Source organism: Rhinichthys klamathensis, unplaced genomic scaffold, assembly GCF_029890125.1.
Source record: "Rhinichthys klamathensis goyatoka isolate OS25496 unplaced genomic scaffold, OSU_Roscu_1.1 h1tg000137l_1, whole genome shotgun sequence".
Lineage (NCBI taxonomy): Eukaryota > Metazoa > Chordata > Actinopteri > Cypriniformes > Leuciscidae > Rhinichthys > Rhinichthys klamathensis.
This window is the reverse complement of record NW_026606672.1, coordinates 57,321-79,934: the sequence shown is the minus strand read 5'-3', so window position 1 is coordinate 79,934 and position 22,614 is coordinate 57,321. Positions and strand designations below refer to the sequence as shown.

Here is a 22,614-nt window from a genome sequence, read left to right as displayed (position 1 = left end):
GAGATTCAACATGATGTCTGTAACAAAAAAATAATAAAATGATTTTCATTGTGTTTTTTTTCTTCTTTAATTCAATTTTAGATTTAACCAAATACATTATTTGCACAAGGCAGCTTTGCTTTCAGTTCATTCACTGGTTTCTGAACGGATGATTTTTTAAGATGATCTTTCTCTGTGCTGGCCATATACGACCCTTAACATTTTACAAAATATAAGTATTTTCCACATGATGCGTTCTACGTGCGCACAGTTACATAAGAACGTTCGGCTGAATGTGAGAACGTCAATGACGATGATGCTTCTCACTGAACTGCGCTGAGCGTATCTGATCTGCTCAACGTCACCTTTGAAAACTGCGACTTTAAGGATGAGGGGGGGCGGGGCCGGGTGGGCCCCGTCTGCTGATAGGCTGCATCCGCTTTCAGTCAAGCCCCATTCATAAATAAGTCATGTCTAGAAGGAACCGATGTAACAAGTACTGATAGATTTCGCTCGCGACGCGCATTTCTAACTCTACGTCGAGCCGCGATAAACTCCGTCGAATTATATTTCTTCCCGTGGCAGACAGCGACAGCGATGGCTGTCAATTCGCGGAGCAAATGAGATTGACTTCCGACTGGTGACCCCTTTCTCAAACTGTAATGACATGAGCGCTCCAGCAGGAAGCTCAAATCATTTTGTGTTTAAAACATTGTAGCGCGTCCGCCAAGACTTCTGTCTGCCCGACTGTGGGGAATAATGAAGCGTTTTTGAACCAGCCTTTACTGAAGATACTGTAGCGCTTGATTCGATGTTTTAAATGTGTGCCGTATTCGTCCATTTGGACGCATCAAAAGTAAGCATTTCGCTGTTCTGAAACCAAATGGAAAGCTGAACCATGGCAGCAAAAGAGGACCTATATGCCAAAGTCGCTCCACGGATGCAGCGGCAGAACCGGCCAGGAACTGTCAAACATGGAAATAGTCTGGATGTGTTGCTGGCAATGGGCTTCCCAAAAACCAGGGCGTAAGTACCAGAGTTTCATCTCTCCCAGATCTCGAGCTGCAATCACAGCTGTAAACGTTAAGAACGCAAACACATGTAATAAAAGCGCTACAACCCCCCTTTGGAAATACAGAAACATGGCAGATATATAACATTTGTAGTGCAAGTTGCATTTGTAATGGCGTCGGTCTGGTTGTGTTATTGATTAATATGACGAAGTGGGAAATAGGCTCGATCGGTTATAAAGTTGTTTTCCTGTTGCCTCATTAAGCCGTTTTCTTTGAAACTCGTCATACGTGGTCTGGGCTGCATCTGTCCTGACGGGACATGTTCCTCGAGCGGATGAGGTTGGCACCGCTGGGAGGTCAGATCACCGCTGTCCGTCCTATTGGGGTTGTGTCAGCGCATCCATAACTGTCTGACGAATGCTCTTTTTTTCATGGCATCATGGCGCTTGAACATGTATGTATAGCCTATACTTGAGCGTATATGTTAGGAATCTGATTCCAAGTTTCCGATTCCATGAATGATTCTTCAGTTCCTGTCCCAAAAAACAGTTTTAATAACCGTTATATAAATGTAATTCAGTTCTTGTTTTCACAGACTTTAAATTACTTTTCACAAACCTGTTATTAAATAAAATGCACACTAACTGTTGTTTACTATATTCAATTTCTAAACAAACATAACCTAACATATTTATTGGTAGCACTTTATAATAACGTAACAGTAATTAATGTAGCCTATTAAAAATTAACTAACAATGAGCAATTCATTTGTTACTTATTCATCTTTGTTAACGTTAGTTAATAAAAATAAAGCTGTTCATGTTAGCTCAGAACCACTAAATGTGGCCGACACAACTTTTGATATAAAATTAGTGCTGTCAAATCGATTAATCATGATTAATCGCATCTCACATAAAAAGTTTTTGTTTACATCATAATATATATTATTATATTTATATATATTATGTATGTGTGGGCGCGTGTCTGTGTATACAGTATACACACACACACACACACACACATATATATATATATAATATATACACACACATATGTAAACAAAACTTTTATGTTAGATGCGATTAATCGATTTGACAGCACTAATACTAATAGGCTAGGCTACTAATAAAGGTTGAAATTAACATTTAAAGGAGTAGTTCACTTTCAAATGAAATATTAGCCCATGATTTACTCACCCTCAAGCCATCCTGTATATGACTTTCTTCTTTCTGATGAATAGAATCGGAGTTATATTAAAAAATATCCTGTCTCTTCCAAGTTTTATAATGGCAGTGGATTGCAACCAACAGATTGAAGCTCAAAAACGTGCATTCATCCATCATAAACAAACTTCAAACGGCTCCTGGGTTAATAAAGGCCCCCTGAAGCAAAACGATGAGTTTGTGTAAGAAAAATATGAATATTTAAAACTTTATAAAGCAAAATAACTAGCTTTACAGACAAACGAACATACGGATTCCACTTAAAGGCAGGTTAGGTAAAAAATCCCCAAAAATACTTTTTTCCAAATTTGTTTAAACTGTCTTTATATATCAATGCATAATTATAATGTAAGTAATCTGGAAAAGAAATCATAAAAATCGAGTGTCTGTAGTCCTCTCAGGACTGCAATAAACACAGCTCACCCCCTCCCTTCTCTGCGATCCCGGCCGTTCGCTCAGCTGGAAGGGTGAACGTGATTTCACCAAGTACCACATGTTCCTGGATCAACATCTTTGTTGATCCTGGATCAACTTTCCAATCAACCAATCAGATTTGAGGGAGAAGTTTACAGTTTATGTCAAGTTTAGGCTTAGAACCAGGGTGAAGTACTTAAACATCAGTGTTATTCACCTTTCATTACCCTCTGATTTTAGGGAAAAGTTACATTTTGGGACAGGAATGTTGATCCAGGAACATGTCTTACTTGGCAAAATCACGGTGACCCAGCTGGAAGAGTCGGACGCGTTTACCAGCGCCGAGCAGAGAGGAGCGCGCAGTGCATGTAGTGACATCATGTCAGAATCACAAGTAATAAAATAACTAACTTTATCAGTATGAATATAAACAATTAACATGGCTGTTAGTACACACTATCAAGCTGGCATATCGATACTGGTAAAGTTTAAAATATTTTACTAGCTCGTAACCGAATCAAACTCAATATAAGGCAAAGCTATAAATAGCTTCATTGATACACGTTCGCCGTTATTATCAGTTACACTGTGATGAAGGTGAATTTGTAAGATTCATAACATATACAGGTGTTTTGCATGTAAGAGCTTCCTGTTCCTGAAAGCACTGTTGGCTCTGATGTATTGTTTACAGATAAACTGAGTAATATATACTCAAACACCTTCTCACAACTGCATTGCAGACACCAGATAATATAACACACACACACACACACACAACATATATTGTATAACACATACAGATACAACATAAAGACATAGGTAAACATATGTAGAGCATATAACAACAAACCAAACGTGAAAAAACGGAGCAGGTAGAGTTCACGGTGAACATAGGAACAAAGTTTTGGCAGAGGGTAAAGCTAGGTATAAAAATAGATCCCCTAAACTTTTTAACCTAAAGTTAGATTTGGCGAAATTAAACAAAACCGCTTTCAACTGCAGATAGGCCTATTGATTATTTATCGTCTCAACCCTGGCTCACTAACAGTAACGTTATAACAGTCGACACCAAGTTACACTGTCATAGCTAAGCCAGTGTAAAGTTAGTTATGCTACATAACGTTAAGTAGCTATATTAGGTAGCTACGTGTGCTAGTGATACATGCTTCATGAAAAAATAAATGCCATCAAAATGAAAACAGCGAGATTACCTGTCCAGCAGAAATAATGCCATCATGGAGTCACTTTTCAGCGCCTTGAGATCCCCCAGTTGTCACCACCGCTGGAAAGCAACGCCAATATTGACTCTCGTATGATTTCTTGATTTATCCAGAATTTTTGTTCATAGCCTTTTCAAATACTTTCTTCCTTTTTTTAACTTGTTTGACTTCGCTGCCTGTATATGCAGGTACTGTTCTTTCTCTGCCATAATTGCTATTAGCTTCCGTGCCTCTTCAAACAGGTGCGCGCATTTTGGCTGCTCCTGTATCAGCAGAGGTGGTATCCATGGTAGCGAGGGAGAGTGACAGTCGCCCCAGCCAATATTTTCTTTCACCCCGAATGGAATAATGATCTGTGTTTATTGCAGTCCTGAGAGGACTACAGACACTCGATTTTTATAATTTCTTTTCCAGATTCCTTACATTTTAATTATGCATTGATATATAAAGACAGTTTAAACAAATTTGGAAAAAAGTATTTTCGGGGATTTTTACCTACCCTGTCTTTAAAGGGATACTCCACCAAAAAATGAAAATTCTGTCATCATTTACTCACCCTCAAGTTGTTGCAGACCTGTATGAGTTTCTTTCTTCGGCTGAACACAAAGGAAGATATTAAGTATTTTACTATGGAAGTCAATGGTGCCCCACAACTGTTTGGTTCCAATTGTTCTTCAAAATATCTTCCTTTGTGTTCAGCAGAAGAAAGAAACTCTTACAGGTTTGCAACAACTTGAGGGTGAGTAAATGATGACAGAATTTTCATTTTTTGGTGAAGTATCCCTTTAAGTTTAAAATGCAACGTATGCGAGTAATGCTATTTACGCTACGCCATGAAGCACTACGCTACTTCCAACGTCACAACTAAGTTTCGTAAGTTGCGCATTAGGGGCAAGTAGACTGCATATGGCCGTTTGCCCGGAAGCTAGTATTTTACGTATTAAATATGAATATTTTCTTACACAAACTCATCGCTTTGCTTCAGAAGGCCCTTATTAATCATGGACTAATTTTCGTTTTAAAGTGAATTAATCCTTTAATTAAGAATAATACATGCTTTAGAATTATTTTTCATTGTTAGTTCATGTTAACTAATGTAGTTAAAGCTGCAGTCCGTAGTTTTTCCTCTTTGTCGCCATCTCTGTTCGAAATCTGCAATTGCAGTCATTCGCGGAATTATCAACTTTACGTGAGTTGTACCTCGACACGGCACAGCGCGGATGAATCCAATGTTTTGAGGAGAATATGCGGCTGTCAGTCGCCACGCCGGTGTGGATTCTACTTTTTGGAAGTATGACCAACATAAGAATTTTCGCCCTCAAATTTCATCTGAACAAGTAAGTAACATCCACTTTTGTTCTTTTGACCAACTAAGGGGGAAAAAAAACATTGCAGTAAATCACGCTGATTAAATCTAACGATCGCTTATCATATCACGTCAAACCGTGCAAAATATACTTTGTTCTCAAATTGTTAACAACATCAGCATTGCGTGACTACATTTAAAGCCCTTCAGATATTTATCCTTGTTTTTGCATGGCCTGGGTGCAGTCTCTTTTTCCAAACTCTCAGTCCAAAGACTTTTGCATTTTACTGCGGGTGAATCTCTAGTTGTCACTGGTGATTGTCGTTTGAACCTTTCTGGATCCGCCATCAAATTGATAAGTTTAATTATTTCAATTGCTGTGAGAAAAGGCTATAAATCTCCACCTCCGGCTCCAACATCCTCACACGCAATATAGCTTATACTAGCCGAGACTCCTTATTTGTGTACAGATGTGACGTAATGATTTCCCGCGGAAATCCACCAGTACCACTGGAGTTAAAAACATTTCAAGCTTACCGTTTTGAATCGAGCTACGGCAAGCAGATAGTGTTGAACACTGGCTGGTTATGTACTTGCTCTAAAATGTATTTTGGATAATTTTTAACCCAAAAAAGTTACAGACTGGAGCTTTAACTAATGGTAACAAATTAAACCTCATTCTAAAGTTTTACCATTTACATTTATTTGATAAAATACCAGCTGTTACAATAAAACCTTTTTTTTGCTAAATAAAAGTTAAACGTTTTTACATAAAGAAAAGAATGGAACTGAAGAAAAATATTGTTAAAATATCATTTTCATTATGATTTACACTCAGATAAAATGAAGACTAAGGCTGTGTCTACATTAATCTGGATACATTTGAAAAGAGCGTTTTCGTTTAAAAACGCTCTATGTCCACACTAGCGTTTCAGGCGTTTTCCGACGTTGCAGTGTGGATAAGGAACCTTTGGAAAACGCCTGAAAACGCTGCGCATGTGTAAAACCTCAAAAAAGATCATGATACAGACGGAAAAATAAATAATAAAGTTATCACGCAATTCTTCTGGCAGGATAATTTTATTTAGCAAAATATCTCACCATTCACTGATGCGTCCAAGTCGCACTCAGGGTGTATTCACACCTGCCTTGTTTGGTTCGATTGAATCGAACTCTAGTTCGTTTCCCCCCTTGGTGCGGACCTTTTGGGCAGGTGTGAAAACAGCAATCGAACTCGGGTGCGGACCAAACAACCGAACCGAGACCCAGCTGAAGAGGTGGTCTCAGTACGGTTCCAAACGAACTCTGGTACGGTTCGTTTACGGTGTGAGCATGAACCGACCCAATTGCAAGAAAGCACTGCACCTTTGAGTTAACAGGCTTCCGTAGTCGGAGATTTTGGCATAATGGTTTGTGTGATTGTTGTTCAATACGCACTGTCTGGCCACACGATACTGTTGCGCGTCTTTCTGCGCGTCCTGTGTGCATCATTGGAATGGAATGAATGAATGAGTGTGTGCATCAGGACATTCACATACAGAGCGTTCTCTTTAGTCCAATCGCGCATAGATGCAAAAAAAGCTTTTACAGTTCATATAATGTAACGATAGTTACAATACAAGGATGATGCTGCGTTAAACTGGACAAACTTAATCGCAAACGTTAAAATTGACAGCCCTTGTTAGCAGTATATACAATAAGAATCTCATTATTTGAATGTGTGAACATAGCCCCTCTCTATGAATGAAAACTTTATACCTTATCCGTCTTCTGCGCAGTTTCTTCATATTGCGTTTGTACAGAATAACACAAAATTAGTAAAATAACAAATATTGCAGTACGAAATATCTCTATGCTGAGCCTTTTTTGCACTTCCTGATTTCCCTACTCGAGAATCCTTGTCCAATGAATGGACGACCTTAGCACACGTGTGGTTTTGTTTACAAATTTTGGTTCACTTGCAAAAAGAGCAGTGTGAAAGCGAACCGTACCCCCCCAAAAAATAAAAAAATTATTTGGTCCGGACCAAAGCAAGTGAACTATCGGACTTTCCTGGTGTGAATACACCCTCAGTCACCATATGTTTGGTCTAAAACGCAACTGCTGTTTTGCTGCAGTACAGAAAATGTGAGTAAATTTTCTGTCAACTTTGCAGGACTGTGATGAAGAGTGTGCAAAGTAACTGTTGCTAAAAGTGTGCTATTTTAGCAACAGTGTGAAAATGTATAGCACATAACAGGCACAATACTGGTATAAACATGAATATTTATTGGTACAATATGCGTCACATGACTAAACTTACATCATAGTTTTTAAATGCCTCCGTTTCGACAGTCCACACTACAATGTGAAAACAGCGTTTTCAAATTTATCCACTTTGGAGAGCGTTTCCAAAAAGCTTTGTTTTCGTTAATAAAAACGCCATTTCAGTGTGGACGGAAGGCCAAAATGGAGAGAAAAAGATGCGTTTTCAAACGAAAACGTATTAGTGTGGAGCTGTGGACAAGACCTAAGCGTATCAGTTTTCTACAAAAAGACAGCTAGTACAGTATGTGTGTTTATTGTATGTGGCTCAAATGTGCCACCCTTAAATCACATGACCAGCCTTGTCATGCAATTCAAAGAGTTATCATTACTGTGAAGTTCATGTTGATTCATAGTGCCGTTGAATAGTAATGCAGGAAACACTTTCAAAGACAGGTGTTTCAGTATGCCGTTGGCGTAAGAATGTCATTTCGGTTCCAGTGATAAAAAAGAGAAGGAATTCTGATTGAGATCAATACAATTAATGCAAATCAGATCTTTACAAAAAAAGTGACGCCATACCATATGTGGCACCATACCACTTTTTTGATGCAGCGAGTTTCTTGATTTAGATGAAGTTGCCCAATCTGAACATCTGTCCTTTCCATCACTGTTCTACTCTGAGGAGGACGGTTGGAGTAAGGTATCTCCAACCAACCATGAAGGCTGCATTAGGTTGCTGTCAGTGAGGAGCTAGATTCTCATTCATCAAAATTACAGTTCATCTCTGCTTCTTTTTTAGCCACACACATTCTCTCTCCGGTTCTCTATAGTCGCTCACTCATGTCTTTACTTTTCGCTTGGGCTTAATCCTGCAGTTTTTTTATAATCTGTTTGGAATCCTCCTTGCCTCTGCGTGTTATTACGGTTTGTGACTAGATTGGGATATACAGGCCAAATGATTCCTTTCATGTTTAATCCAGGGAGAGCAAACAACGGTGAATGGAGCAAGATATCTTTATTGAATGTTGTGGTTGAATTTGATTCAGTCTTGGTTTTGATGCAGATCAAGGCTTTGTGCCTGTGTGGATAACGACACTGATTTTGTTGATGAATGTACGTGGTAGGTGGATTAAGCTGGTCATCGTCCTTGAGGCCTCGACATGAGAATTCTAAACATTTGGCCAAGTATTTGTCATTTGCTGACATTGGAAGTAGTGGAATGCTAGATTTCTAACCTTCTATGGTTAGTCTGTCTGCTTCTGACAACATTTAAAAGTTTGCTTAAGTGTTAGACATCAAGTAGTATGCATATGGGGGGTTGGCATAACATGCTTTTAATAACTCTAATGGGATTAGTGCCATTATATATGGATTAAATGATAGAGATCGGTCTTGTTTTTATCACACCATAGATTGTGTTCGGATACATGGGAAGCAATTGACCATGTCCTCAAGTGGAGATAGAGAGAGTAAATAAATTCAAACCATTCATTGCCAAAGTAGCGTAGTTGACTTGAACTGATGTTTTCAAATGCTTATGTATATCAGTATGGGAGAGTAGATATAATTGTGACATGTTTGTATTTGATTTTTTTTTTTATGTGTAGGTGTACAGACCTGTAATTTTGCAACGCAATATTACTTGATTCAAGCACTGCATTTATACTCGGTCTCCCTTACATATGCATATGCATTGACTGAACAATGTAATTGTTTTTGCATACCGTGTTTGTAATAAATTGCCTTATTTTGACATGTCCTCTGGAGTAATACCCATTTAGTGTGAAATTCAAATTAATGATCCTCATGACAGCCAATGTCAAAACCAACCACACGACAGTTTAATGTTATGTTAACCCATAATGAAAGTGTCATGTCAGTCTTATGCACACCCCTTCAAGTAAAGTGTTACCAAAAAACCCAATACATTACATGTTATGTTTACGTCAGTAACTGTCCTTTTTAAATGTTTATACATCAGCTGCCATACCATGTGAGGGTTTAGCTTTGAAGAATAGGACAAAATTAGGTTGTAATATAAAAATTTATTTTATTTAACTATGAATATGATATTCATGACTTGTTTTAGTTTTTTGCCTCTCACTTTTCATACTTAATTGTCAACCCACATGTAATTGAAACCCACATACTCGATAAATACCAGTTAGTATTAACGGTAACACTTTGCAATATCGTGTATTATTAACTACAATGAGCAATACATTTGTTACAGTATTTATTAATCTTTGTTAATGTTAGTTAATAAAAATCCAGCTGTTAATTGTTCATGTTAGTTTATAGTGCATTAATGTTAACAAATACAATGTATTTGCAAAATGTTTTAGTAAATGTTGAAAATAAAATTAACTAAGATTAATAAATGCTGTATTGTTCATTCTTAGTTCATGTATACTAAAGTAGTTAACTAATGAAACCTTAAAGGGGTCATATAATGGTACATGCACTTTTACAAGTTGATTGTACTGAAATGTGTGTTGGCAGTGCCTGTACACAAACATCATAAAATGATAAAAATCCATCCATTGTTTTTTTTTAAAATCTCCTTCTATGTTTTCCCCTGCCTCAAATCAAGCCGTTCGACCGTGTGACGTCACACGGTCGGAAGCCCCTCCCACGATTGTTGATTGACAGGAGCGTTTCAACACAGACCCGCCCTCGCTCGTGAGAGCTGTCAATCATAGTCCGCGCGGACCGGCGCGGTCATTGTTGATATGCTGGAGCACTGTCTATGAGCAGAATGGTGTCTAAGCGATTGTGTTGTTCTGTTCTTGGGTGTAATAACGAACACAGCAGTCATTTTAATGTTCCTAAATCCGAACCGCTGAAGACGCAGTGGCTGAGTTTTGTTTTCGAAGGGAATATTCCCCACGAGCAACGTCAATGCTTTCATGTTTGCGCGAATCATTTCTCACCAGACTGCTTTATAAACGAGGGTCAGTATGAGCTGGTTTTGCTAAGAAGCTGCTCCTGAATAAAGGATCGGTACCAACTATTCGTGTTCCTGCTGAACCTCCAGAAGAACTGAAGTGAGTGTAACGTTTTATTAATCTTTATATTAATATTTATATTAATCTTTGCAAATCGCTAGCTGCACGCTTCACAATGAATGCGTCTAAGGTTTACACTCAGGGTACATTACGGCATGTTTTCTATGTACGACGTTCTCAATATAATTCATAATCCCACGTTTATACTGAACAACGCGTTATGGTTATTGTGTTATTGTGTTACAAACGGTGTATGCACAGTTACAGAGGGGCGGGGTGAGCAAAGCTCATTATCATTTAAAGTCATATGCACAGCGTGCTGAAAACAGAGCTGTTTTTGACCAGGTAAAATAAGTGTTTTCTTACAATACTAATGAGAATTTTTAATTAAAGTATATTATAACCTTTTAATTTAGACCCTAAAGAATCATATTAGCTTGTACAAAAATGGCATTATATGACCCCTTTAATGTAAAGTGTTACTGTATTAACACTGACAATCTACTTAAGCTAGTGATCGAATGGTTACTGAGTTTGTCTCTGAACTGAACTCAGACACGTATTAGTCAACAGGAACTGCTTATTTTGGTTAGGCCCAATATATAACCTATTACAACAGTTTCAGCTCGAATTGTCATTGAGATGAAAGAGCGGGAGACTGTTTTCAGTGGGAAGATAAGTGAAATGTTTCAACGAATAGCTATTTAATTAGAAGATTTTTGTAGAAAAGGTTTTTTTACATTCCATTTGTTAAATTTGTTTAAAAATCTAAATAAGTTTAGTTTTTGTTTTTCCGCCATGTTTAATCTGAGATTTAGACATTATTTTGTATTTGACATAATATGAATCTGCCGTACTGCAAGTATGTTTTTTGAAGTTTACTACTTTAAGGGCCTTTGGTTAAGCATTGTTTGGCAAGCAAAGCACTAGCTGTTTGTTTCAATATCTGTTCTGGGCAAGATTCTCTTAGTGACCAGGTTTCTGTGAAATTAAGTGTATTATACACCAATATGTTAAACCACATCAACAAAATAAGATATCTTACTTATCTATCACCCTCTATAGCAGTTAGAGAAGTAAGATTTTCACACACACACACACACACACCCTCCAAGACATAAAACGTTAACAAAAAATGTACAATAGATTAAAATGCTAAATTTGGTATTACATTGTGGGTGTAAATGAACTTGGTGCTGGTAAGCCATTTTACAGGACAATGGTGACACCAGAATAAAAAATATTCATGATTCTGAAGCTGAATATACAGAATTAATTTAGACGAATATTGCACTCTGTCACTGACTAGATATATTTAAAATAATGGGTGCCACTTTTTACTGGTAACATAAGACAATTGGCATTAACAGAAGAACCCATATTAAATATTCCCCCATTGCATTATTATAAATTATATTCAACATTATAGTATATAATAATGGGTGCCACTTTTTACTGGTAACATAAGACAATTGGCATTATCAGAAGAACCCATAAATATTCCCCCATTGCATTATTATAAATTATATTCAACATTATATATAGTAGTTTAATGTAGTACTACTGACACAAACTCTTAGAACTTGAATTTTTTCCTCTCACAGAAATTAGATTTTGGACGAACTATACACAATACAAATTGGCACTATCCACGATATTGTTGCATTTTTGTATTGCGATATATTGTGACATGATATATTGTTACACCCTTAATATATACATAGCCTATGCAAATATAGCATATGCATATTCTTTAAAATATTTTCTAATTAAATAACTATTTTCATTTTTGCGTGAACTATCGCTTTAATATTTGTGTATCTGTTAAATATTTCGTATTTATTTTATTTTATAACTTTTCTTTGTTAAAATGTTTAAAATGTTAAAACATTGTACAGTTTTCTTTTTGTTTTCAAAACATCTTACATTTTCAGCGATCTCAAACATTTGGAGCCCACTGTATTTTTTTCCCCTTAAACCCAATTTAAGTTCTGTGAAGTCAGAAATGCACATTTTCCTGTGTAAAGGCATCCAGATTCGTATCTCGCCTAGTGGTCAAAACCACTTTAGTGTCTGTTGACTCAACTGTCTTATTACCAGATGTGTACAAGTTTAAAAACTTTGCTCTTTTTTGGAGGTTTCCGTGTGTGTGTGTGTGTGTGCGTTAAGGTCAGTTTGAGTGGGAAGCTTTCATGCATTGGGTGGAAACACTGATGTTTCTGTGTCCCAGCTGCTTAGGGACTCTTTCCAGTTTCGCCCGATGATGCAGGAGTTGCACACATTTTCCGCTAGAGAAAGGCAAGAGGAGAATACTCATGCAATGAGTTTTAAAAGGAGAGTGTGAGTCTTGACTCTTGAGGTGGAAACACTTAGTTCAAAGAACACAGCATAGGCTTTCATAAATGCTGGTATTAAATATTGGTGATACTGACAATAAAGAAAATCATGTTTAAAGGGATATTTCACCCAAAAATTGAAATTAAGTGAGGTCTTTGTTTACTCACCTTTTGTTATTCCAAACCCGTATGAATCTGATGATACTCTGCTGGTGAAGAATGCGACCAAAGTTGCAACCAAACTTTGAGTCTGGGAGTTGAACTCAAGAACCAAATCAGATGATTTGCTGAATTATGCTTTACATTTCCGATCTCCGGTGTTTCAAATTAGCTCATTTTACAAGCTGATAATGTAACGTTAAACCAATGAAAAAGTTTTTTAAAAGCTCACTTTACAGTGTCGCAATGACCATCTTTTGTCAGTGCCTCACCTGTCAAAGTTGAATGAGTGCGGACATAAGGCTGCCCAAAGTTAGCTACACTGAAAACAAATGTGCGTTCATATACATACAGCTCCCGATCGGGATGAAGTTTGTCCTCAAATCATTTAAGAGCACACATATACCTTTTATGGGAAGGATTTTAACTTAAGTACTGCAAGCCATACTCATTTTCTGTTGACAGTCTTTGGCATAAAATGCTAGCACCGTGACCGTATACGGACATTCTTTTACTTTCCAGGAATTTCTTCACATTATTCCTGTTGTTGTGGCAGCCAGAACAGCATAAGTTTGAGTTCGTTCATTAAAATTTTTAGTAATGCTCAAAAAGTTTCTGTTTAATTAATTCAGTCACTTTTTTAACCCCGGCGCACATCGGAAAAAGTGAGTTTGGATTGTTTATGTGTGAGAACCATGTACTACTCATATGCTTTGTAAGGATGAAAGCCACTGTTTGTGTTCTGGGTTCAGCCATGTGTTGGTGTTAACATTTTTGTACGAGTCATATTTTCTGGTTAATCACATGTGTAGATTTTGTATATGTTCTCATTTTTGCATTCTGTTGCGTTGACTTCCCTTATGGAGCTCCTAATGAAAATCACCTTTTCAGCCACTCTACAAAGTTGCTTATTCTTCATTATAATAGTACAGTTCATGATAATATTTGGCCATTCTCAGATATTCAGTAATAATCTATGACTCAAAGACTCTTAAAGACAACAAAGCCTCTGCTTTGTGTGTGTGGAGTCATCACATGATGAGCTTCTCTCAGAGGAAATATGGGAAGTAGGAAGGCCATGACAGTGCAGTATCTAGAGGCTTGCCTTGAGCTCAACAAAAACCAGTCAACCCTTTACTGTCCCACAAAATAATTGCAAACAATTGGACAGTTGGTTATCTGAAAAATAAATAAAAAGTTTTATAATGTAATGTTAAAAAAATAGTTTGAATGCCTTGAAGTCTGTTCAGCATTGATGCAAAGTATTCATTTCTTCTAAAACTGAATGAAGATTTTTCTAATTGCACAAACTTTTTAAATGAAATGAAATTAGTTCTCAACCATAGAATGGAAAAATCACTTTCTTTTATGTATTTCCTCTCTACAGAGGTGAGATTAAATTTAGAGCAAATGGAAACTTTTTCTCAAGTCATTGTGCTTATCAGCCTTGCGTTTACATTTAACGATTTAATAATACGCTTCTCGCTTGTTTCAAAAGTAACTTACAAATGAGGAACATCACAGCTAAGCTAGAATACACACGCACGCACACACACACACACACACACACACACACACAGATTTCAAACATTGATAATAATAATAAATGTTTCTTGAGCAACTCATCAGCATATTAGATTGATTTCTAAAGAATCATTTGACACTGAAGACTAGAGTAATAATGGCTGCTGAAAATTCATAAATATATACAGTTGGTTATAGTTTTTTTTCTATTTTAATATTAAATAAATGCAGCCTTGGTGTGGGTATAAGAGATTTCCTTAGAAAACATCTTATCGACCCCAAATAATTAAATGCTAGTCTACATATCTGTTTTCTATGTTTACTTCTTAGGTTTGTTTTTTGGAGAAACGTCTGAGACAAATTGTTGCTTAAAAGAATCATAACTCAGAACTCCTTTAAGTCTCATGAGTTATAAAAGAGCAACCACTGAGAAATAATATTTTTCTTTGTGAAATTGTCTTCCACTGTGTGTATTTCTCAGTCTCTCACCTGTTTACCTGAGCATGAAAACACATGACATCACAGCTCTTCCCTGAGCACAGTTTTTCAGGGTTACCAAGTTTACTTAGTAACTCTGTTATTGATTTAGTTAACTTAAATATACCTCATTTTAACTGTAATAGAGCTTTTAAAATTAATTTAAATTTAAGTAACTTCATTATTTTAAATTTAAAGGAAGTCACATATGTCTTTGAAATTAAAATTTCATGTTTATGAACAGTACTCCCACGCTTGCAGACTCCTTTTAAACTCACAGTGCAAAGTCTGTCCGCTAAGAGGAAGTGCCCCATTTCAGGAAGTGGTTTGTGACCTTTAGAGAGCGCCGTAGCTGCTGGGACATAAAGGAACCCATATGTGCTGAGACAGAGACGTGGGGGTGGAAAGACACATGCACGCTCAAAACTTCAGATATAGTGAGGTACATCATGCATAGACAGAATGTGCATAATCTGAAATACCATGGCAAGAGTTCACAGAAACTGAATCAACTGAATCAAGAGCGAGTGGCACATGCAAATACATATATGAGCCTTCTTTGTAGTCAGTAAATATGAGCCCAACCGTACACTGAACTGTGTGAAGTCAGGTGAGCGTATTGAAAGAGAACAGACACAAATGCATCTCTGTATTGCTTTGATAGTCTGTCCACACATTTATTCTGCAATTAAAATTAATTTCCATAATGTGAAGTTAAATGGGCCTTTACATTTATGCTGACTGTAGTTTATATTAAAATACCACAGTTGCTAAATAGATATTATGGTAACACTTTGCAATACCAAATAGCTATAATATAAACAGTGAGTAATACGTTTGTTACAGGATTTATTAACCTTGTTAACGTTAAAAAACAAAACAAAAAACTGTTAGTTCATGTTATCAGGTCCATCAAATCATATATTTATATATATATATACTAACAGATACATTTTAATAATGTATTAGTAAATGTTGAAATCTGCATTAAGTGAGATTTAATAAAGGCTTTTTTATTGTTAGTTCATGTTTAACAAATAGAACCTTATTGTAAAATGTTACCAATTTTATTGGTATTTAAAAATATATTTTGGATGCCCCAACAGAGAGGCTTTCACAATCTTTCTGTTGTTTATCTTCTTTTTTTGACTTCTTAAGTGACCAATATTTTTGTAGTAACTGGTATTTTGGTGGAAACTATGGGAGCTGATAGTCAACTGGTTTCATCTAATGGCGTGATAGGGCATTTGTTTAGAAATGCATAAATAGAAGGTTTTACATTTTTACTGTTCTCTGATGTTTCTTTTTTAATGTCTCCTCTGGCTATGAATAAACTAATGCTGAATAAATCATAGAGCATAAATGAATAAATCATAATGAATAATCTAAAATGTTTGGGACAAAATGTACTGTAGCTTTTAAAGCTTTCTGTGCTTCTCTCTGTACCTTATGTCACACTTACAGACAACAACGTGGCTTTACGTTCAAAATTGATCATGGTAAACAAAGTTTCCCTGCTTTGCCTTACAATCTTCATCCTAAATACACTAATGCCTTAATAGTGTAATCAAATAATGCAAGACGTTATCTTTTTTCAGAATCTTTCTCTTGAGAACATCACATCTTTTAAGAAGCAGAAGACGCTTCCGCAAGCAATATATGACCTCACACTATACACACACACACACACACACACACACACACACTTTTAAAAAATGCATTTCTTCTCTTCTGTAGCTTGTTTCCTAATCTAGTTGTCTAATAAACCTGGCATTGTGTACTACAACAATCGTTGGGTCTTTGGTGAATGCTTTGTTATTCTTTTGTAAGTCGCTTTGGATAAAAGCAACTGCTAAATGCATAAATGTAAATGTTCTTTAATTTGATATTTTCGTTTTGATGACAACAGTGGCTAATACTAAATGAATACAATTATGTTATAACTTTGGCAGAAACCAGAGTTGCCATTACTACATTTAACGTTTTGTAGCTGTAGGTAATTTTGTCAATTTTGCCCAGTAAATACTGTAAGTGTGTGTTGTAATTCTAGCCAACTAGGTAAGCATTTACCCAAAATTAGCATTTCATTTTGGGTAAAAAAAACAACAACTGTGGTTTCTAGAGATTCACTGTAAACAATATGGTGACAATGATTCAGGTATTACGGAATAGCATATTGGTGTCTGTGTTTTACAACTTTTAACCATTTATTTCATTAAGTGATATAATGATACTATCTACCTGAAATACCAAAATTTGCTTTTTACCTTAAAATGTACTTATAAGCATTATTATAGTACAGATGGTGAAATAGGAAGCCATATGATGAATAAGTTGGTCTTGATCACAAATGGTCTGGCCATAATTCATGGACAATAATCTACATAGATGGTGCACTGTGTCATGAACCCAAAGACAAAACACCATCACTGTAACACACAACAATAAAATAATGCATTAAATATTAACAAAATAACTGGAAATGTAACACAAAAAAAACATGCATTACTGATAACAAAGATAAGAAGAAACAAAACTATTTTAATAAAATCTAAACATGTGATGTATAATGCTGGGACTTCTGGGAATATCCTTTTACTTTTTTCTCTGTAATTTATATGGTAATTTATAGCTTTTATTCTCAAAAAAACATATAATGCGATGTTAAACTATTTATAGTGTTTCACTGTATATGTTACGGAACCGTTGTCCTCTACGGAACCGTTGTCCACTGAAACTGCATATTAACGCACCAGTGGGGCTCGACAGCCTTAGTCAACGGGTTGGCGCGTATGGTTGGGTCGCGGAGAGATTGTGATATTGTGGTTAGGTCTCAGCAGCAGGAGGGATGTAGAGGTCAGTAAGCTGGGCTGAGTTGAGTGGGGGACGGAGGGGGGTGACTCTGGGTCAGTGTCGAGCCCTCTTGAGGTGTCGTGGGCTAGTCGACGAAACACTGAGGACGGAAGGTGCCCACTTGAAGACCCTAGAGATGTCCCCTACTCGGTTCAATCCAGACGGTTGTCGTGCTGGTCCTGTAGTTGCAGCCGTCGCGTGCGCTAACGCGCCAAGTACACTGCTGCCGTTAACGCCGGACAGAAGGGGAGTCACACTACCTTATGGAAAGAAGCGTAAATGGATGGAGAAGCATAGTTTACTGTAAAGCTACGTCTTAGTTTTGCTTATCTTGGCGAAAGCCGAGTACAAATCAGCATGAAGTTTTAACATCTACTCTCGTGTAATGGAAATCATGTTAAGGTAACTTACTGTTAACTAATTAACACATTGTCACTGTAGCATTTAAATGTTTTTTTTTATATTTTTTTTTCTGTAAAAGTTACAACATCTTTTTCAGTATAATGCATGTTTTTTGTAATGTACCCCTTACAAAAAAGTACTGTGTAAGTTCTATGGTCTGATGGTATCAAATGGGAATACCATGATACGTTGATATACACTCACCTAAAGGATTATTAGGAATACCTGTTCAATTTCTCATTAATGCAATTATCTAATCAACCAATCACATGGCAGTTGCTTCAATGCATTGAGGGGTGTGGTCCTGGTCAAGACAATCTCCTGAACTCCAAACTGAATGTCAGAATGGGAAAGAAAGGTGATTTAAGCAATTTTGAGCGTGGCATGGTTGTTGGTGCCAAACGGGCCGGTCTGAGTATTTCACAATCTGCTCAGTTACTGGGATTTTCACGCACAACCATTTCTGGGGTTTACAAAGAATGGTGTGAAAAGGGAAAAACATCCAGTATGCAGCAGTCCCGTGGGTGAAAATGCCTTGTTGATGCTAGAGGTCAGAGGAGAATGGGCCGACTGATTCAAGCTGATAGAAGAGCAACTTTGACTGAAATAACCACTCGTTACAACCGAGGTATGCAGCAAAGCATTTGTGAAGCCACAACACGCACAACCTTGAGGCGGATGGGCTACAACAGCAGAAGACCCCACCGGGTACCACTCATCTCCATTATAAATAAGAAAAAGAGGCTACAATTCGCAAGAGCTCACCAAAATTGGACAGTTGAAGACTGAAAAAATGTTGCCTGGTCTGATGAGTCTTGATTTCTGTTGAGACATTCAGATGGTTGAGTCAGAATTTGGCGTAAACAGAATGAAAACATGGATCCATCATGCCTTGTTACCACTGTGCAGGCTGGTGGTGGTGGTGTAATGGTGTAGGGGATGTTTTCTTGGCACACTTTAGGCCCCTTAGTGCCAATTGGGCATCGTTTAAATGCCACGGCCTACCTGAGCATTGTTTCTGACCATGTCCATCCCTTTATGGCCACGTAGAATTGCCACGTAGAATTAAGGGAGTTCTGAAGGCGAAAGGGGGTCAAACACAGCATTAGTATGGTGTTCCTAATAATCCTTTAGGTGAGTGTATTTTATGTCACTGAATGAAGGTACCACAGTATTTGCTTTGTTCCTCATAGAATACTATTGCGTTACCACAGTCCATCTATTTGTCAACGTTCAGTGTGTTGGTACACTTCCTTCACACAACACATACGAACTTTAAAGTTTTTTTGTTTTTTTTTGCATTTAGTTTTGCATCTCTTCTGGTAAAAACCCTTGTCCTTATTTATATTTGAACCAAACTGAACACTGAATCTGAGATCATGAGACGCTACAGAATCAAGCTCAAAGTTTCCGGATGATGAGCTGTAATGGAAGAAGCAGCAGTGTGATTCTGATTATGCCTTTGGAATCTAGACCTTCATATGTCTCTTTCTGTCTATTGTGACATTTCTAAATGGCAGAAATTGTTGTTAATTGTTCAGTCACAATGAATCATGTTTTAGTCATGCACGCATGTTCAAACCCATGGTCACACCTAAACACCGCAGACACAATCTTTATCTCAAAGAGTGTTTAGCTCAACTACAGTTTTATAGGCTAAAATGATTTGTATTTGCTTGCTTGTACAGTAATTCACAGATATAAGAAGCTGTTTTCAGTTCTGTCTTTAATATTGCTTGTTACATGAATAAGTTCCTTTTTTTTTTTTTTCCCTCTCTTTAATGCCCTGCTGGTCCTTGCCGTCTCCATCTAGATAAACAGTGTCACCATCTGCCCGGTCTCATGCACCCTAACCAAGCGAGAACACGCTCACAAAAGCTGCGAGTGTCTTCCCTGTAGTTTTAACATAATAAGCTGTTAACTAGGCGGGTGGACAAACACGAGATGAGCGTGAAAAGATCTTCACGGCCAGCCAGTCCTGTTACTTACAGAGGGAGAAGGGCTTATTGTCAGAGGATAACAATTGTGCATGAGGATATGTGCACTGAGAGAGAGAGCAGAACAGTCAGAGACATCACACACTGTATTTGTTATTCTTTCCTCTCATTTTCTCCGCATGGGATGGAGGAGCAATAAAAAGAATGGAAGAGAAAGCGAGATGGTGTGATGGTAAGATCCAAAATGAACACCAAAATTTAAGCACCAAATAGGTTTTGGCAAGTGGAGTTGCTCGCCAGTTGGCAGGTTACTTATTACGAACTCCAATACATGGTTTAAATCGAAATGATAATCTGACCCTCACTGATGTATGCGTGATGTGTGCAAGTTTTTCCTCAGTGGAAAATTTGCTATTTGAGAAAGAGGTTTTTGTTCTCCAAAAACACTATTTAAAAAATGCAACTTCTGTTTTGTCTGACAAAATCTATTTGAACTGTCGAATGTAGAAAACGTTGACATTACTTGAAATTAATTAAAGTTTTTAGGCCATTTAGTATGAGGACTAAAAAAATTTTAACAGCATGAACCTGCAATTTCAGATTTGGTGGCAAGGGTCCAACTATAACAGGCTTCTGAGCATGCTCAGTTTGATCACTGATATTGATCAAAGCATTGATGTTTTAGTTTTACATAGCATTTTTGATTATATCTTATTGTAAAAGTTTTTTTATTATTAGTTTTGTGTTTATATAACTTATTATATTGTGTTTTCTGAAAGCACAGACAAACTTTAAGTTGATACCACATTTTTTTCCCCCATGGTATACTTAAACAAATCCTAGTGGTTGAGTTTTCTCTACTTCTGACTTTATTTACAGTGTATTGTTTACATGTGGATTGTTCCTCAACAAAAAAACATGCTTAGCAACACATACAAAATTGGTTTGTGTAATAAAATTGTGAGAGAAAAGTGTGCAGGAACTGAATCGGGCTTCATTGCCTGATGGAATCCCCTCATTATTAATATCATTGAGTCTTCATGAGCTATATCTGCACCTAGGACACCCTTTTATATCTCTATATGTGCGTTTGTGTGTGTGTGAATGTGTGGGTGGGTGTTGCGCTGTGTTGTACTGAATGGGGAATACATGCTAACTTACTCCTCTGTAAACAGGAAGTGACTATTTCCCCATAGAGTTTGGAGATTTGGCCAAAGCAGCGAGAATGATGGCGAAAATATGCACTGACTTAGCCACTATTCTCTATGCATATGTTACACATTTGTACTCCACCTCTCAAGAAAATGTTACAAGGGCTGATTAATAACAGGCAGAAAAAAAAGATAATTGTCTTTTTCTTTTTTTTACATGAATAGTCACCCACACACAAAAGCACACCCAGCCAAATGTACTCCCTGGACCAGCCTCTTCATCCCTCTTAAATGCTGCACAGGAAATACAGGTTATAAATAAATCATTAAGTTCCTGCCCGGAGCACTGACCAGAGGGGAAGGGAGGAGGAGATGGCCTGTAACACAATACACACACACACACACAGGCTGATGGATAATCAAATGTGTGTGTGCTTTTATGTGTGATCCCGGATGCACAATGATTTTCAGTTCTGATTTCAAATGTGCACTAGCTAGAATAAATATCAGTGCTGTTTAGTATATGGTCTGTATAGGAGCTGATACGCGTGTGTGGCCTCACTTCTCTTTCTTGTGTGTGGCATCGCTCGTGTTTGTGTGTTTTTGTGGATGTATACGTGATGAAAGTTTGAGCATGTGGGTGGAGTGTTAGGTTGGGGTGTGATGAAGTCTTGAACGTGCTACCGTGGAGTTTGTTCAAATGCTTCTTAAGAACCTGTGGAAATCTCTTTGATTAATGCAGGTTTATATGTGATTAGTATAGTCTTAAACTTCAGGCCAACCTTGAGCGGGTTAGGAATATGTTTCCTTTACAAAAACGTCTGTTGTTGTTCCTTTACATATTAACTTCATAACAAACCTATTTTATTTTCATTCATGGCAGAATAGCTCACCACAAATGCAAAATGTGTGTATGCGAGACTGCACAGGCATCTGAACTTGATCATGCATGTATGAAAGCCTGAATATGTGTTTCACCATGTTTCAGTGTCATTAACCATGCCATATGGTGTGTGTGTGTGATTTATGCACACTTTGAAGATAGTTTTGCACCACATCCAGTACATGCTTGCACTTCTTCATACATGTTTAGCTTGTGAGTGTATAAATGCATACATATTGGATGTTTGTGCATTTGTAGACATATGGCTGTGCATCATGGGCTTCCCCATCCCAGCATGCATTGTGGCTTTGGGCCCTGAGGGTTAGTTGGCATGATGACCATTTTCTCTGGGAAGCCAACTAAATATAGAGTAATTGAGCGCTATGCATAGGCTGCGAACTGGATTACCACACAAAAATGCACACACTATTGACTTCAAAAGTAATCTTCAAATTTAACTGAGACAAATAAATAAATACATA

At 37.2% G+C, this 22,614-nt stretch overlaps 1 protein-coding gene across 1 annotated transcript in view; it reads left to right on the top strand.

The window, feature by feature from the left end:
* Positions 1 to 576: 576 nt before the first annotated feature.
* Positions 577 to 22,614, top strand: part of ubash3ba (ubiquitin associated and SH3 domain containing Ba) — a 33,064-nt gene continuing 11,026 nt past the window's right edge. Inside the window, exon 1 of the mRNA XM_056257331.1 lies at positions 577 to 1,005. Coding sequence (XP_056113306.1) covers positions 878 to 1,005 — 128 coding nt within the window. The 5' untranslated portion in view covers positions 577 to 877. The remainder of the gene's footprint in view (positions 1,006 to 22,614) is intronic.